This window comes from Pipistrellus kuhlii, unplaced genomic scaffold (assembly GCF_014108245.1).
Source record: "Pipistrellus kuhlii isolate mPipKuh1 unplaced genomic scaffold, mPipKuh1.p scaffold_m20_p_8, whole genome shotgun sequence".
Classification (NCBI taxonomy): Eukaryota; Metazoa; Chordata; class Mammalia; order Chiroptera; family Vespertilionidae; genus Pipistrellus; species Pipistrellus kuhlii.
Genome location: NW_023425584.1, coordinates 70,047,083 through 70,064,139, shown reverse-complemented (window position 1 = coordinate 70,064,139; position 17,057 = coordinate 70,047,083). Strand labels below are relative to the sequence as shown.

The 17,057-nt window shown below is 57.5% G+C and overlaps 1 protein-coding gene across 2 annotated transcripts; it reads right to left on the bottom strand.

Moving 5' to 3' along the window:
• Nucleotides 1-3,961: 3,961 nt before the first annotated feature.
• On the bottom strand, nucleotides 3,962-13,688 carry PLK5 (polo like kinase 5 (inactive)). 2 transcript variants are annotated; one of them, XM_045576270.1, is made up of 15 exons: nucleotides 13,191-13,688; nucleotides 12,222-12,335; nucleotides 11,971-12,087; nucleotides 11,527-11,656; nucleotides 11,342-11,429; nucleotides 11,149-11,244; nucleotides 9,745-9,943; nucleotides 9,462-9,588; nucleotides 9,192-9,268; nucleotides 8,971-9,055; nucleotides 8,638-8,715; nucleotides 7,205-7,361; nucleotides 6,238-6,367; nucleotides 6,044-6,154; nucleotides 3,962-4,459 (listed from the first exon to the last, which is right to left on the bottom strand). In XM_045576270.1, exons 1-15 carry the CDS (start codon nucleotides 13,296-13,298, stop codon nucleotides 4,274-4,276), a joined length of 1,803 nt encoding a protein of 600 aa, XP_045432226.1. In that variant the 5' UTR covers nucleotides 13,299-13,688; the 3' UTR covers nucleotides 3,962-4,273. The 2 variants fall into 2 exon arrangements, with proteins under 2 accessions (XP_045432226.1, XP_045432227.1); XM_045576271.1 differs by lacking the exon at nucleotides 8,638-8,715.
• Nucleotides 13,689-17,057: the final 3,369 nt, after the last annotated feature.

Genomic DNA, 17,057 nt, shown 5'->3' with positions numbered 1-17,057 from the left:
GCCCCCCCCCAAACTGACAGCTCTACTTGGAGGTGCACAGTTCCCCCTCTGAAGAGGGCGTCGTGGGCACTGTGCCGTCTCCTGACGTTCCTGTACCTCGAAATAAGAGTCGGCCTGGGAGTTTCAACATTAATATATTCCGAGGCTGGTTTATAGCCCATCGTCGTGGGCGATTCGCACAGATTGTTGCTGTGCCTGCGCCCACGAGCAGATGGGAACGCACACTGTAGGTAGGTCATTCTGCGAGACAGGCAGTTAGACTGCCGACGATGTCTTGTCGTTTTCTCCCCTGGAACCAATGTCCTGGGCAGAAATGGGGCTGGGACCTCGGCATGTTTTGGCAAAGCGCCTATCAGTACACCACAGCTGGCCCGTGTGCCTCAGTGGGTTGAGCCTTGGCTGTGTACCCAGAGGTTGCCAATTCAATTCCTGGTCAGGGCTCAAGCCCCAGTAAGGGGCAAGCAGGAGGTTTCTCTCACCCCCAAACCAAATGACCTGAAACAACAAGAAACACATTTTATTTTCATCACTTTTGTGGGTCAGGAATCCAGAAGTAATTCGGCTCCGTAGTCTGGCTCAGGGTCTTCCATGGAGTTGCAGTCAAGGTGTCAGCCAGGGCTGCCTCATCTGATGGCACGACTGGGGCTGGCGGAGTCACTTCCCAGAGGGCTCCCTCGTGCGGCTGTTGGCGACAGGCTCCGCCCCCTCCACGTGGGCCCCTCCGCGGAGTTCCTGGGTGTCCTCACAGCACGGCCACCGGCTCCCCACAGAGTAAGTAAGAGAGTGGGGTGGGAGCCTCACATCTTGTGTGACCTAGTCAGCCTCGGACGTCACAGACCGTCACTGCTGAGATCCCCGTGGCGTCACAGGCCAGCCCAACTCAGTGTGGGGGGCACTTCACAAGGGAGTGAATACCAGGGGACAGGGCCATCCTGGAGGCTGCCCACCGTGGCATTTTCACACAAAAGACTTATCTGGTTTGGCTCAGTGGTAGAGCGTCGGTCTGCGGACTGAAAGGTCCCAGGTTCGATTCCGGTCACGGGCATGTATTATACTTTGGTTGCAGGCACATCCCAAGTGGGGTTGTGCAGGAGGCAGCTGATGGATGTTTCTCTCTCATCGATGTTTCTAGCTCTCTATCCCTCTCCCTTCCTCTCTGTAAAAAAAAATCAGTAAAATATATTTTTTAAAAGAAGGAAGGAAAGGACAAATAGTGTTTAATATCAAAAACAAAGTTTAAAAAAGAAAAGAAAGAAACACACCACAGCAAATGAAGAGGATGGTGGGATGTTGGCATCCACTCCCCTTGCCACACCCCACGCTCGGTCCAGGAGTCCTGGGGGGGACATGTGACCACGGCCTGGCAGGAAGTTTCAGCACGGAGAAAGCGGTGGTGTGTGTGTGTGTGTGTGTGTGTGTGTGTGTGTGTGGCTGCTGGTCCCCTGGGTTCGCTGGAGAGCACGGCAGCCTGTGCCAGAGGCCATCTTTGTCACCGCACTACAGGAGCCAAGCCAAGGACATAGAGCAAGAGACGGGGAAGAAGTGAGGGACAGGAAGAGCGAGGCAGGGGAAAGGCCTTACTCATCGGAGCCCACGGTCCAGCCTGGCCTGCAGCCATCCCTTCCTCGGAATATTTCAGTGTCAAAAGCCAATCTTTTATGCAGCTCAAAACAGTTGGGAGGGTGGTTTCTGTCCTTTGTAACACGATGCCATCAACAGATGAACAAATAAGTAAAACACACGGGAATATCACTCAGCCGGACAAAGAGCGAAACACCAACACTCAATACAGCACGAATGGGCCTCGAACACGTGATGCCTGAAAGATGAGACAGAAGGCCGAAGACCAGGGTGACAGGCTTTGTTAGAGGAGAAGGACCCGCCGGGCTGTCTTGCAAAGGAAGAGAGTGCACGTACAGGGGTGAACACGCCTTTTGAGGGGAGGAAAGGGAAGGGGTGGGGCTTAGGGTACTCGGCACGCGCTGATTGGTCGTTTCATATAAGGCATGTGATTAGGGACTTAGGAATCAAGAGCTTAGCACATGTGTCAAACACAAGGCCCGCGGGCCAAATCCGTCCCGCCAGGCCTTGCAATGTAGCCCACACCGCCCTGTCATCACTGCACTCCGCTGCGTTTCCATCACAATGACAGTTTATGACTGTTCAGTAAACCATTCGGCCCGCGATTTAGGCTGGATTTTAGATTTTGGCCCCTTCTCTGATTGAGTTCAACACCCCTAGGGGTATTTGGCAGGTGCTGATTGGTGGTTTCATATAAAGCACATGATGATTAGGCATCTAGGGACTTAGGAATGGGGGGGGGCTTAGGGTGCTGATTGGTGGTTCAGTGTACAGTCCATATAAGGCGCCTGGTTAGGTGCTCAGGAATGTCCGGGCCCCAGGTGCAGGTTACGTCACACTCCGTCCATCAGTTGGGGGAAGGGAGGATCGATCAATGCCCCTGAGAGAAGCCAGACACAAAGGCCGCAGAGTGTGTGGATTCCACGCATGTGAGACGCTCAGAGACAGAAAGTGGATGAGTTGCCGAAACCGGTTTGGCTCAGTGGATAGAGTGTCAGCCTGCGGACTGGGGGGTCCCGGGTTCGATTCCAGTCAAGGGCATGTACCTTGGTTGCGGGCACGTCCCCAGAGGGAGGTGTGTAGGAGGCAGCTGATTGATGTTTCTCTCTCATCAATGTTTCTAACTCTCTATCCGTCTCTCTTCCTCTCTGTAAAAAATCAATAAAATATATTAAAGAAAAAGAAAAAAGAAAAAAGTGGATGAGTGGTGGTCAGGGTTGGGGGAGGGAGGGGTGTTCCGAGTGATAGCAGTGTTCTGGAATTCGATAGAGGTGGTCCCGCCCCATTGTGAACGCACTCACTGTCGCCAAGTTGTATACATCCGAGCGATGAGCTGCGTGCCATCGACTGTCACAGCGATGGTGATATAAAGAGAAAGGTCGTGCGCCGCCCGGCACTGCTCCTCCGGCCAGCTCCTCCCCCCACGCCGGTTCACCCGTCTCCAGGGAACCCTCCGTGGCTGCCTGCTCTGTTAAGCAGAACAATTCCTCTTCCCACGTCTGGCCACACCAAGGCATTTGACCTCCCCTGACCCATCCCACCAGTTCCCTCCGTTTCCTCCCAGCCCCTAAAGGCCAGATCTGCTTCATCCCCTCCTCCATTTAAAGGAATAAGGTGAAGCTTTACATACAAACGTAGAAATACATCCAGGCACATGGTGGTGGTGGTGGTGGTGGGGCCAGAATGCACTGGTGGTTTAATTCTACAGGAACATCGTGTATGTCAACGGAGAGAAAAGAGAAAAAGAAAAAGACAAACAAACCCAGGCCCCTCTCCAGGAAGCACCTCCCCGTCCTGCGTTAGCGCAGGTGACGCTGTGCCCAGCGCTGTGCCCTGCCAGGCACAGGCCACCATCTTTCTAGTTCCCAACGTCCATTTTCCCTCTGCCTGTCCCTGAGGCAAATGTCCTATGTTTTAGATTTTTGGTCATTTTATTTTATTTAAAAAATACATTTTTATTGATTTCAGAGAGGAAGGGAGAGGGAGAGAGAGAAACATCAATGATGAGAGAGAATCATTGATCGGCTGCCTCCTGCAGGCCCCACACTGGGGATCGAGCCTGTAACTAAGGCATGTGCCCTTGACCGGAAGTGAATGTGGGACCCTTCCGTCCGCCGGCCAGCACTCCATCCACTGAGCCGAACTGGCTGGGGCGACTTTTGGTCATTTTAGAATGCCTCTCGGGTCCTACCTTCCTGCCAGTGAAATTCTGGCCCCCGTCCGCCCCCACGCGGTCTGAGTGCTGCCTCACCGCGGCTCCTCACACTTCCCCAAAGAGAGGCAGTTTTATTTTCTTTTTAAATATATTTTTATTGATTTCAGAGAGAGGAAGGGAGAGAAACATGCTGAGAGAGAATCATTGGCTGGCTGCCTCCTGCACTGCCCCCTACTGGGGATCGAGTCAGCAACCGAGCATGTGCCCTGACGGGGAATTGACCCCTGACCTCCTGATTCATGGGCCAGTGCTCAATCACGGAGCCACATCAGCCAGAGCAAGTTTCTTTAATGCAGAAAAGCACAACGCTGAACAAAAGTCTGGGTTGCACACTCATACCATGAGGCAAAGAGCCCCACCGCCCATGCACATGCCAGCTCCCCAGCTGCCCCCACTGGCATCCCCTCCGGAGGGACAGACACAGAAATGGAGCCTGGCCCCTGGCATCGCAGGCAGAGGCCACGCTGCCCGCGGGCGCTAGATGCTCCGCAGCAGGCGGAGCGCGCGGCGCAGGAGCTGGCGAGCGGCGGGCGGGCAGCCGCGGCTCCGCGCGGTCCCCGGCGTGTACGAGGCAGCGGGCTGGCCCCGCTCCCAGGCCGTGAGCAGCAGCCCTCCGGGCGGCCCATTCAGCACCAGCTGAACCTGGCCCCCACCGCAGCTGACCTGCGAAGTGAGGAGCGCGGTCAGGGAGCGGGTTCCCCCGGGGCTGCCCCAGGTGTGCCCCCCAGGGAGAGAAAACGCGGATCGGAGACTGAGAGCCCCAGGCCTGGTCTCGGTGGTCGCCCCACTCCTAGGAACGCAGAGTTGGGAGCCCAGAGTTTTGTGTGACAGAAGAGGAAACCGAGGTTCAGAGAGGACTATCCTGCCCTCGGTCACCCAGGGAGACCTCATTCTTTTTATTTATTTAAAAAAATTTTTTTTATAGATTTCTTACAGAGAGGAAGAGAGAGGGATAGAGAGTCAGAAACATTGATGAGAGAGAATCATCGACCAGCTGCCTCTTGCACACCCCCTACTGGGGATGTGCCTGCAACCAACGTACATGCCCTTGCCCGGAATCGAACCTGGGACTCCCCAGTCCGCAGACCGACGCTCCACCACTGAGCCAAACCGGTTTCGGCGAGACCTCCATTCTTAATCCTGTGACCTGGGGAGCTCCAGTCCCTCAGCTACCAGTTTCCCCAAGTGCTCTGCAGAGCCATGAAGACAATTCTCGCCCCCTGAGGCCCAGCCCAGCTCAGGGCATTACCCACACTCTAGTCTGGACAGCTAGAGTTGTTTTTAGTACTGTAATTGTTTTTACATTTTAAAATAATAATAATGAGCGCTAAACAAGTAGCTCCGATGATTGGATCGTTGTCCTGAGGCACCGAGGTTGCAGGTTCAATCCCTGGTCATTCAAGGACCAACCAATGAATGCATGAGTACAGGGACCAGCAAATCGCCAGGACTGCTCGGGAAAATCTCAACTTAAAAATGACTTTCCGCTCAGCCAGTGTAGCTCAGTGGTTGAGTGTAGCGTCAGCCTATGAGCTAGAAAGGTCATGGTTCGATTCTGGTCTGGCCACATGCCCAGGTTGTGGGTTCAATCCCCAGGTGGGGGCATGCAGGAGGCAACAGATTGATGATTCTCTCTCATCACTGATGTTTCTCTCTCCCTCTCTCCCTTCCTCTCTGAAATCAATTTAAAAAAAAATTTAAAAAACTTATTTCCAGCCAAAACCGGTTTGACTCAGTGGATAGACCGATAGAGCATCGGCCTGCGGACTGAAGGGTCCCAGGTTCGATTCCGGTCAAGGGCATGTGCCTTAGTTGCGGGCACATCCCTGTTGGGGGGTGTGCAAGAGGCAGCTGATTGATGTTTCTCTCTCATCAGTGTTTCTGGTTCTCTATCTCTCTCCTTTCCTCTCTGTAAAAAAACGAAAATCAATAAAATATGTTTTTTAAAAAAAAGGAAATGACATATGACAGCTGCTAAATGTAACCACCCGTGAGGATGACCCAAATTACATTTTGCCTTTACTTAAACATATTTTCTTTTCTTTTTTCTTCTTTTCTTAAAAAACACATTTTGCTTTCAATTTTGCAGTTTTTGTGCTTAGGAGTTTATGCTTTGCTCCCCCTGCCAGGAGCCAGCTGTCTCCTGGGGCCCCGAACAGTGCGCACTGGAGCAGCCAGCGTGGTCCAGGGGACAGGCTGCCCCCACCTGCTGACCCCCCGGGCTCTGAGCTAAGGGCCCACGCTCACCTGCACTGTCCCGTCACTGAAGAGCAGCAGCAGGGCCTGCTGGGATGCAAGAAAGCGCAGCAGGCAGAGGCCCGGGCTGGCAGGCGGGGTGGGCGCAGGCAGGCCCTCTTCCTGAGGACAGACCAGCCACAGGGTCTTAGCCTCTCCACTGCCAGTCCCTCTGGCCCTCCCGCCCACTGGCCCCCGGCCCTCACCTCTCGGAGCCGCTGCTGCATGTAGCCAGCAAAGAGTCGCAGGACAGCCAGCTTGGCACCCAGCGGGCTGGGCACATCCCTCAGGGCAAACATCTCCAGCTGCCCTCGGTGAGGCCTGTAGCTGACCTGGCTGAGGGTGGGGCACAGGGTGGTGTCAGCTGTCACGGCCTCTGTCCGGGGTCACGTTCCCACCCAGCCACACCTTTGGATGGTGGCTCTGAAACCCAGGGCGACACGGACCACCCCTCTCGGTGGGTCCAGCCCGGCCCCAGCGCCCCCTTCTGAACCCCAGACTCTGGAGCTGTGGACTCAGCCTGTGCACTGAGATCCTGATGGCCCCCACACCCACTCTCCTGCCATCTTCCCATCTCGCCCAGCGGCTGCTCCACCCTCCCTGCCTGCCAACTCCGTGGAGGTTACAGCTCCCTCTATCTCGGCTCTGCCACCACCCAGCCCACGTCGCTGCCATTGCCCAGCTGGCCAGTCCACCACCTCCCTGCTGGTCCCTGAGTCCCTCCTGCCAGAGATCTTGTTCAAAGTGCGAGGCCTGCCCCAACCCCAACTCCCACCCCAACACGTGGCCCTCCAGGCTGCTGACTTCGCATCCTCCCTGTCTCCCCCTCACTCACTCCGGAGTCCCTGCCATTCCTGACACCTACTGGGTGCATCTCGGGGGTATGCTGCTCCCTGTACCTCCAATGCTGGTTCACCCTCTGTCCTACCTGAACGTCACTTCCTCAGGAAGCCCCTCCACAAGCGTGCTGTCCTGAGCCCCCTCCCCCCCAATCGGTCACCTCATTGCCTTCAGAAAAGCGCTGCCTGAAATGAACGTATTCATTAGTTTATTGCCATCCCTAGCAGGCGGGCAGCACCTGTGGGTGTGCACAGCATGTACTTCCGTACTGGGGGAGCGGAGCAAAAGGCAGGGGAGCCCCTGGCCCCGAGGGGACAGGAGCCCGAGGCTTACCCCCCGGGGGCCCGCAGGGCCATGTGGGTGCCGTCCCGGAACAGGACGCCGCTGCTCCCGTCCGACAGCCGGTAGCCGAAGCCGTACCTGCTGGAATAATCCACCCACTTGGGGGCCCAGAGGGTGGGCCGCGGCTCTCCCGCCGGGTCCTGCGTGGCTGAGCACAGAGACCAGGTGAGCGGAGGGACCACAGCAGCCCGGAGGTGCTGAGAAACGTCCAAACAAACAAAAAACACACAACAACTCCTGCCTCGTCGGGGGAGGATGGGAGGTGGGGAATCGATGGCCGCCTCTGGAAACGAGTCATCCCAGCATGCCTGCAATGCCCCAATACCACGAGGCTGTCTTTTACTTGTTAAAAGCATTTGTGTTAGAAATAAGAATGGCTCAGTGCCGGGCGGGACCCTGTGTTGGATCCTGGGAGAGGAAAGAGTCCTCAGGAGAAGATGGGACATCCGGTCGCCAAGGACAGACACACTCCTGTGCTGTCTCGGTGGTGTCTCTGAAGTTACCTCGAACTCTCTTTTACTGTCCATTTAAAACGTGGACACTATGTGGGCTCCCAGTTGGCCAGCGTGGCTCAGTGGTTGAGGGTCAATCCGTGAACCAGGAGGTCACGGTTCAATTCCCAGTCAGAGGACGTGCCCAGGTTGCAGGCTCGATCCCCAGTAGGGGGCGTGCTGGAGGCAGCCAATTGAGGATTCTCATCAGTGATGATTCTCTCTCCTCTTCTTTGAAATTAGATATAGACATAGACATAGACATAGACATAGACATAGATATATAGATAGATATTTATGAAGGTGGCTCCAGTTGATAAAAGACAAGCTTAAAGTTTGGGGTTCTTTGTTACACCACCAGGGAAAGCTGACCAGAGAAGTGCAGTGGATCCCACGGAAAAGGAAAGGCTTGGGCTCCCTCTGCAGGCAGGGCAGGGACCTGCTGGGGGGGGGGGCAGGGCAGGTGGGTGTGGAGAAGGCGGGCTCCGGGTCTGAGACTCGGGGTATGGGAAAGAGTTCCATCTCAGGGCACGGCTGGGACAGGGGTTCGGGGTTGGGGAAGGTCTGATGTCTCACATCCTCCTCCATTCCTCTCGGTGTCCTCTCTGGCTCTCAAGCAGGACTCAGCTACACACGAGAGACTCAGACCCTGAGACAGCGAGGAAGCCCCCCAGAGCCCTCCTCAGCACCTCACTCACAATAAACAGCCATCACAGAGTGCCTAGAAAGCGGTCTCAGAAAGTTCTAGACTTCTCACACAGGATAGCCTGCATCATGGTTTCATCAGCCTCCTTCCAGGGAAAGGAAACTCCCCTAAAGCTCTCCCAGCGTGGAAGCCCAGAAACACCCCCCGGGGGCCTGGCTGGGGACGGGGTGCTTTTCCTCAGAGATTAGGAGACGGGGTGACCCCGGCGGCCGGGGCTGCGCTCCTACCTGGAGGCCCAGGGTCCAGGCAGAGCTGCAGGCTTCTAATGGCCGCCTCCACCTCCTGTCCTGGGCTCCCCTCAGACCCTGGGGAGACGATGTATGTGAGGTCAGAGCCTGGGTCCCCACCACGAGGGGCCCCTTCAACTAGCCTGGCCCAGACTCTCTCCCCTGGGAAAATCTTACTTCACACCCAGAAGGATTCCAGACATCATTCCCATTTCATAGATGGGAAAGTTGAGGCCAGGAGAGGGGCCATGGCCCTGGCAAGGCCCTGTCTTTGTCTCCAGCCTCCAGACCCTCCTCCCTACCCACAGCCCCCACCTAGGACAGTCTGCTCACCAGCTGGGCCGCTCTGCAGGGTCCCTTGGGCGAGCAGGTGGACGCGGACCTCAGGTCCGGGAGCCCCTCTCTCCAACAGGGAGGCCTGGGGAGGGAGCAGAGGTGAGGGGTGCCCCAGCCCCCCTCCCCAATTTAATGATCCCCTCCTCCCTCCGCTCAGTGCCGCTGTGAGTACCCGCTGTGAGGGTACCCGCCTGGTGCCCCCCGCCCTGAGCCCTCACCTCATTGCCCCACTCCATGAAGTCGGCATCGGGAGCATCTTCCCCTGGACATGAAGCCTCGTTGGGTGTGTAGGGGCCTGAGGGAGGCACAGAATTTGGGGGGCTGCAGAGCCTGGCCCCATGTGGGGGAGGGGGGGCAGGCACTTGCCACCCACAGCTTCCTCTGCTGAGGGTGAGCTGCAGAGCAGGCTGGAGGCATGGCAGGGGTGTGAGGTGCAGGACAGCTATCGGGCGGGCAGCAGGCGAGGGGCGGGCAGGCACGGTACTCACCGGGTAGCTGGCACTGGCTCAGTAGCAGCTGGCCCACCTTTCGGAAGAGCCTGCCCAGAGGCTGAGGAACGGCAAAGATGGGCGGGCTGTGGCAGGAGTGGGCTGGCAGCCGGTCCGGAGTGAAACCCTTCGGGGTGGGGTGGCAGGGGTTGGCACCCCACTCAGACTGTCTGGCTCCCAAGGACCTGGGCCGCCTGGGGTCCTGACCCTCCCTGGACTTCGGCTGAGACGCCCCGGAGAAGGACCCAGGCATCCAGGTGGCGCCACTGCTGACCTCACACACCTGCGTGAAGAAGCTGTCCTGCAGCAGCTGGTCCAGGCTGGGCCGCTCGGCCGGGTTGGGCGCCAGCAGGCGGGCAATGAGGCGCCGGGCATTGGGCGACACGTGGGCAGGCTCGGGGTAACGGCCTTCCCGGATGTTTTTGTACATCTCTGTCAGGGAAGCCGCCACAAAGGGTGGGTCGCCGGTCAGCACCAGGTACCTGAGCGAGGGAGGGGGCCAGGAGCCTGGGTACCTGCTGGCATCTGTCCCGGGCAGGGTCAGAGCTGGCTCACACCTGCCCGTGTTCACCTGGCCATACCCACCCACCTTTCCCTTCTCTATGCAAGCTTTCCCTCCGCGTGCCCATTCGTGCCCTGCGTCCCCTCCCACTGGGCCATTCCTGTCTGCTGGGTAGATACTGGCATCTGTAGGCACCAGCTTATTCCTGTACATACCTGAGTGCACCTGTCCACGTTTCTTTTTTTTAAAATATATTTTATTGATTTTTTTTTTTTTTACAGAGAGGAAGGGAAAAGGATAGAGTCAGAAACATCGATGAAAGAGAAACATCGATCAGCTGCCTCCTGCACACACCCTACTGTGCCCGCAACCAAGCTACATGCCCTTGACCGGAATCGAACCTGGTACCTTTCAGTCCACAGAACGACGCTCTACCACTGAGCCAAACCGCCTAGGGCTTTTTAAATTTTTTTAAAATTATATTTTATTGATGCTTTACAAAGAGGAAGGGAGAAGGATAGAGACTCAGAAACATCGATGAGAGAGAAACACTGATCAGCCGCCTCCTGCACACACCCCACTGGGGATATGCCTGCAACCAAGGTACATGCCCTTGACCTGGATCGAACCTGAGACCCCTTAGTCTGCAGGCTGACGCTCTATCCACTGAGCCAAACCGGTTAGGGCAACATATCTTTTTCAAAATATATTTTTATTGATTTCAGAGAGGGAGGGAGAGGGAGAGAAAAATCAATAATGAGAGAATCATTGATCAGCTGCCTTCTGCACGCCCCATGCTGGAGATCGAGCCCACAACCTGGGCAGGTGTCCCGACCGGGAATTGAACCTGGTTCATAGATCAATGTTCAACCACTGAGCCATGCCAGCCGGGCTCAGTACATCTCTGAACAGTCACACCTCCCTTGCACATACATCCTCCCACATCCCTATTCACACCTGAATGCTCAAATGATGGCTGGTGTGTGCGCCTCGCCCCTACCCCATGTCTGCACATATCTGTTCACATCTGTCATATGTATGCTCATACCTGCTGTCCCCCACTCAGCTTCCTGTGTACTTCCTTATACCTGTCCTTACCTCCTCGCACGTTCCCACCCGCCCATACCCGGCACCATCCGGATGCTCCTGCCCCGCCCCAGGCCCAGGCTCCCAGACCCCACTTACATGATGCAGCCCAGAGCCCAGATGTCTGACTGGCAGGAGTGCCCGTTCCTGGAGACCACCTCTGGGGCCAGGAAGTTTGGGGTCCCGCAGAGCACTCTGGGAGGGGGCAAAGGGGGAGGGGCTCAGGAAGTCTGCCGGACCAGGTTCACCAGTGTGCCCACCCTGAGAGACTGCTCCAGGCTTCCCCCCTCACCTGTGGCATCGGCCCCCCGGCCCCACCCTGGCAGCCAGCCCCAGGTCCCCGATCTTCACCTCCATGTTCTTGTTCAAGAAAAAGTTACCTGCCGGTGGGAAGGAGAGGCGTGGACGTAAGAGGAGGAGTCACGTCCCAGCTCCCCCCGCCCCTCCGGTTCGCACGGCTCCCCTCCCCGCACTCACTGAGCTTCAGGTCTCGGTGCACAATGCGCTGCTGGTGCAGGTAGCGGAGGCCGCTGGCCAGGCCCCGCAGGTAGTAGCGAACCTCAGGCTCCGTCAGCATCCGCCGCGCCTCCAGCACGTGGGCCAGGGACTGCAGGGCACCAAGGAGACAGAGGTGAGCTCTGAGTGCAAGAGGCCTATGAAGGCACCGTTAAGTTCAGGGGGTGGGGAGGCATGGGGCGCGGGAGGCCGCGGTGAGCGCGGGCACGCCCAGGTGGGCGCAGGTACCACGGCGAGTACGAGATGAGCCGGTGACCACAGAACACGCGGGCACAAATGAACACAGGCGAGCCTGGGAGCGGAGTCGGGCCTGGCGTGGGCGCAGGGAAGCAGATGGACACAGGCGGATGGAATGGACGGCACAGCCGACAGGGAGGCTGGAGGCCCCTCGCCGCCCCGGGGCACCTTCCGGCTGCAGTACTCCAGCACCAGGTACACGTGGTCCCGGTCGGCGAAGTGTCCGTGGAAGGCCACCACGTTGCGGTGCCGGAGGCGGCTGTGCAGGGCGATCTCCCGCTCCACCTGCAGGCACAGCCCAGGCGTCCACACCCTGCCCGCGGCGTTCCTGCCGACCGGCATCCACCCGCACCCCCAGGCAGGGGCTCTCCGGGAACCCCCGGGGCCACGGGGACCCGGGCACTGATGGGGGCGCATACCTTCCCAATGGGGCGCAGGCTCCGGGCCCCGGGCCCCCCACGGGGCACCACCTTGAGAGCAAACACGGCGCTGGTGCACATGTCGGTCAGCTTATAGCAGCGGCTGAAGGCACCCTGCAGGGCGGGATTCACAAGCTCAGGGAAGAGGTGGCTAGGCCACTACACACACACAGACACACACACACACACACACACCCTGAGACACAGACACACACACCCTCACACCCGGACACACACACACACACTGAGACACAGACACACAACTCACACCCTCACACCCTCACACCCGGACACAGACACACACACACACACCCTGAGACACAGACACACACACCCTCATACCCGGACACACACACACACACTGAGACACAGACACACAACTCACACCCTCACACCCGGACACAGACACACACACACACACACCCCTGAGACACAGACACACACACCCTCACACCCGGACACACACATACACACACACACCCTGAGACACAGACACACACTCACACCCGGACACTCAGTGCAACACCCGGAACAAACTGACACAGGGACACATCCCCTCAGGCAGGCACATCCACACCAGGCACAGAAAGCAGAGATGTGCAACCATTCACACACACACACACACACACACACACACACACACCTGGCAACAACAGGACAGGGTGGCAGCATACCCACAGCTCAGGGACACCGCACAGCCCGCCCAACTCTGGTTCCCGCCACACAACGCTCGCCTTGCAGACGTTCACCGCAGACCAGGCGCCCAGACCAACGCCCGACCCCAACCCCCGCCGCCACCGCGCACCGTGCGTGCAGGGACCGAGCCTGGCGCGCAGCCGGCAGACAAGCTGGACACACACACACACACACACACACACACACACACACACACACACCACGCTCAGGATGGCGTGTGCACAGCCCGCCCGCCCCGCCCGGCCCACACGCTGGGAGGCCGGTCGGTCCCACCTTGCCGATCAGCTTCCCGCGCTTGTAGACGCGCCCCGAGCCCGGGTCCCGCAGGAACGCAGACACCGGCTGGCGGCAGCTGCGCCGTCGCCGCGGCCGGGGCTCCATCCCACGGGGGCCTGCGGGGGGTAGGGGCAGGGAGTAGGGGGCAGGGGCACGGGGCAGGGGCACGGGGCAGGGGGCAGGGTGGGCACTGTGCCGCCTCCCAGCCGGACCACCTGGCAGTGCAGCGGCGCAGCTGCTCGGGGAACCGCGCTGCGGGGAGCGGATGGAGCGCGTCTGCGGAGAGGGCTGGCCGGGGCGGGAGAGGCAGGTGCGCGGGGCGTGGGCAGCAGGGATGCCGCTGGCGGGAGTTCCAGCGACCAGAGCGCTCAGCCTGGCTCTGCCAATCCTGCGCCTCCCGCCAAGCGGCGAGCTGTCCGCGCAGTTTCGCTGGACCGGACACTGAGTCCAGCCGGATGTCTTACTCTCCCGGAGGCTCCCACGGAAAGGCGAAAGGCGGGCTCTCCCCAGAGTGCGCTGGGGAAGTGAGAGTGCCAGTGACCAGGTCTTTTCTGCGGGTGACTCTGGGGCGTGGTCACCTGGGCGCTGGGGGTGCAGCAGGACTCAGAGGCCAAGAAAGAACCCAGAATCCCGGGCGCTGAGGCTGGTGGGGAGGGGGGAGGCGTGGGGCGGGGGCCCAGAAGGGGGAAAGGCTCTTGGTTGGGAGGTGCCGTATATAAAGGGCACTTGACAGTGACAAGGGACAGGATTGAGGGACCGATGCGTGGCCAGGGGGTTGAGATTCCTGGCTTGGGCTGCCAAAGAGAGGAATCAGATGGAGGACAAGTGAGCAGGCCCAGCCCCCACTGAATACTGTGGGGCATCTCTGAGCTGTGGCCCTCCTTCAGTTCTAGGCACTTTTCTTGCCTTCTCCTATTTCACTGTTACCCCGATCCTGGGACATGGAACCCGCCTGTCTCCATTTTACAGGTGAGCACACTGAGGCCTGGGGAGGGGAGGATGCTTACCCGGCCGGGAAGGGACGGTGCTGGGTTTGAGTTTGGGCTGCTGCCTCTGGCTGCCTCCGTATTAATCCCCAAAGGTTACATAACACAATGGGTGGGGAGGGGTTAGCAGGGCTTCCTGCGGCTGGAATCAGACCTCGGAATTTTCCAGAGACCAGGTTTTGGAACCTGGCCCAGCCATGCCACCAGGGACAGGAAGCACCTTCTGAGCTGTCACATGGTCACATGGCACTTCAAATGGGGGCCCCAGGGCATTTGAGGGGGCAGGATTCAGGGACCTTTGCGGGGGCGGCTTCAGCACCAGAGCCAAAGGGATTCAGGACAGTGGAGGGGGTCAGCTGGCTGTGACGTGGGAACCAAGGCCCCTGCTAATGAGAAGCAGGTACCGCGTGACAGGAGATGGGCAGCCGGGGATGGGGGGAGCTTGGGTCTGAGCAGTCATGTCGCTGTCACCCTGCAATCCCTGAGGGCAGGCATCTGGTTCCTTTTCAATTGCACACCTCCATCCATGTGCTGATTCAGGTAGGCTAAATAGTGTAGGAAGCCTGTGCTCAAGACAGACCCACCCAGCCCTCATGAGGGCTGTCAGACTTAACCGAGGGGAGGGTTCTGTAGGTGAATGTGAGTAAGTCAGCACCCCTTCCTGCAGTGGTTTGTCCTGGAGGCAGATGCTATTCTTAGCCTCATGTTAGAGGAAGAAACCGAGGCTTGCATGGAAGGCACATGCAAGCCAGAGGCGCTGGGTTGTGGCCAAACCCTGCCAGAAGGTCAGTGGGTCCAAAGTCCCTGCCCCCCCAAACCATCCTGGGAAGGAAGGCAGAGATCACATGATAAAGCAGGCGGCTAAGACCCTGAACCCCCAGAAGCTCCCTGGTGGTGAAAAGAACCTGAATTTCCTGGCCCGGTGCCACCCAGCCTGCCTGTCAGCTGGCTCCTCTGCACAGACACCAGTCTCCCCCAAGTCCTGGCTGTTCACCAGGTCTTCCTGCCTGAGCCTCCACCATGGGGCTGGTGAGATCTCCCCTTCCCAGCCTGCACCCCCCATAAGCAGGCACCTACCTCCTCTAGGATTACAGAAAAAAAAAAAAAAAAAAAAAAAAATATATATATATATATATATATATATATATATATATATATATATATATATATAAAAGCCTAAGCGAATGGTCAACTGTTCGACCTATAGCTATGATGCACACTGACCACCAGGGGGAAGATGCTCCAACCTGTAGGTTACATTGCTGCTGGGGTATGGCCAATTGGGACACGCCCTGAAGCCCTCCTACGGTCCCTCCTCCACCCTGATCATGCATCAGTGGGGTCCCTCGGCCTGGCATGTGCCCTCTCACAATCTGGGACCCCTCAAGTTTAGAATAAATGAAACATACTCGTTCACAGCAGCATGATTCACAAGAGCTACAAGAAGGGAACAACGCAAATGTCCAGTGGTGGATAAATGGATAAATTGTGATTCCTTCACACACTGGAATATTATTCAAACTTAAAAAGGAAGGAAACTCTGACACCTGCTACAACACAGATGGACTTTGAGGACAGTGTGCTCAGTAAAAGAGATCAGACACAGAAGGACAAATACTGTTGATTCCACTCGTATGAGGTTCCCAGAGTCCAATTCACAGAGGCAGAAGGTAGATGGTGGATGACAGGTGAGGGGAGAGGGAGGTGAAGAAGTTAATGTTTAATAGCAACAAGCTGTCAGTTTGGGAAGATAAGCAAGTTCTGAAGAGGGGTGGTGATTATAGTTGCACTTAAAAATGGTTAAAATGAAGGGAAAAAAAGTTAAAATTGTAAAGTATATATTATGTGTATTTTGCCACAATAAAAACAGGAAAAACATATTAGATTTCCCACCCTACCCTCAAAAAACACAACCTTAGGAGACTTACTAAAACTCCCATTTTGAGGCACAGTTTGGCTATTGAGCACAGGATCACAGTTTTGCAAAGGGCGCTGCCTGGTCTTCCATGCTGACCCCTGCCCAGGGTTCCTAAAGCTGGTGGTCACGAGCTGAAGCCCGGCCTGGCCACCCACACCCTGAATCCCTACACCCCAGGCCACAGCTTCACTCCCCCTCCATTCTGCTTTCTTGCCAACCTGAGATAACTCCCCAGACTCAGCAGATTTCCCTGGAGAACTGCAGGAAGCTTTGCTCAAAATACCTGCTGCAGGTGAGGCGGCAGCTGCTGAGGCAGCAGCCAGACTCCCAGAGGCAGCCAGACTCCCAGAGGCAGCCAGACTCCCAGAGGTCTACCCTGAGAAACTTGAGGGGCTTGGGCATGGGGTCAGCCTGGGCACAGTCCTCTTCTCCCAGAAGGTGCCAAGGTGGCAGAGGGGACTTTGCAGATGGATTAAGTACCCTGAAATGGGGATGACCCTGAGCTGGGGAGGACTCTGGAGGACCAGAGAGGGTGGTGTTTCTGGCCATGGGAGGCCAGAAAGAACTGACAACGGGTGTTTGGAGGCTGGGAGAGGCAAAGATAAGGTCTAATCCTGGACCAGTAGCAGCTAAGTTCCCCCCTCACAATGCTGGGCCTGTCTCAAGGCAGCGTCCTGCCGCAGTCATGGGGTTTCTGAGGCTCAGAGGCAGGGTTCCCTCCTGCTGACTCTGCTCACGAGGCCCTGTCCCCAGGGGCTAAGCTCACGAGTGCAGACATGAGGAAGTCCACTGCGGTTCAAAGGCCAGGAGACCAGAGAAGTACCTGGAGCCAGGGTGAGTCATGTCTGCCTGGGTGTGCCCACCTTGGCACCTCCTAGGAGAGGAGGACCGTGCCCAGGCTGACCCCAGCCCAAGCCCCTCGAGCGTCCCACAGTAGACTTCTGGGAGTCTGACTGCCTC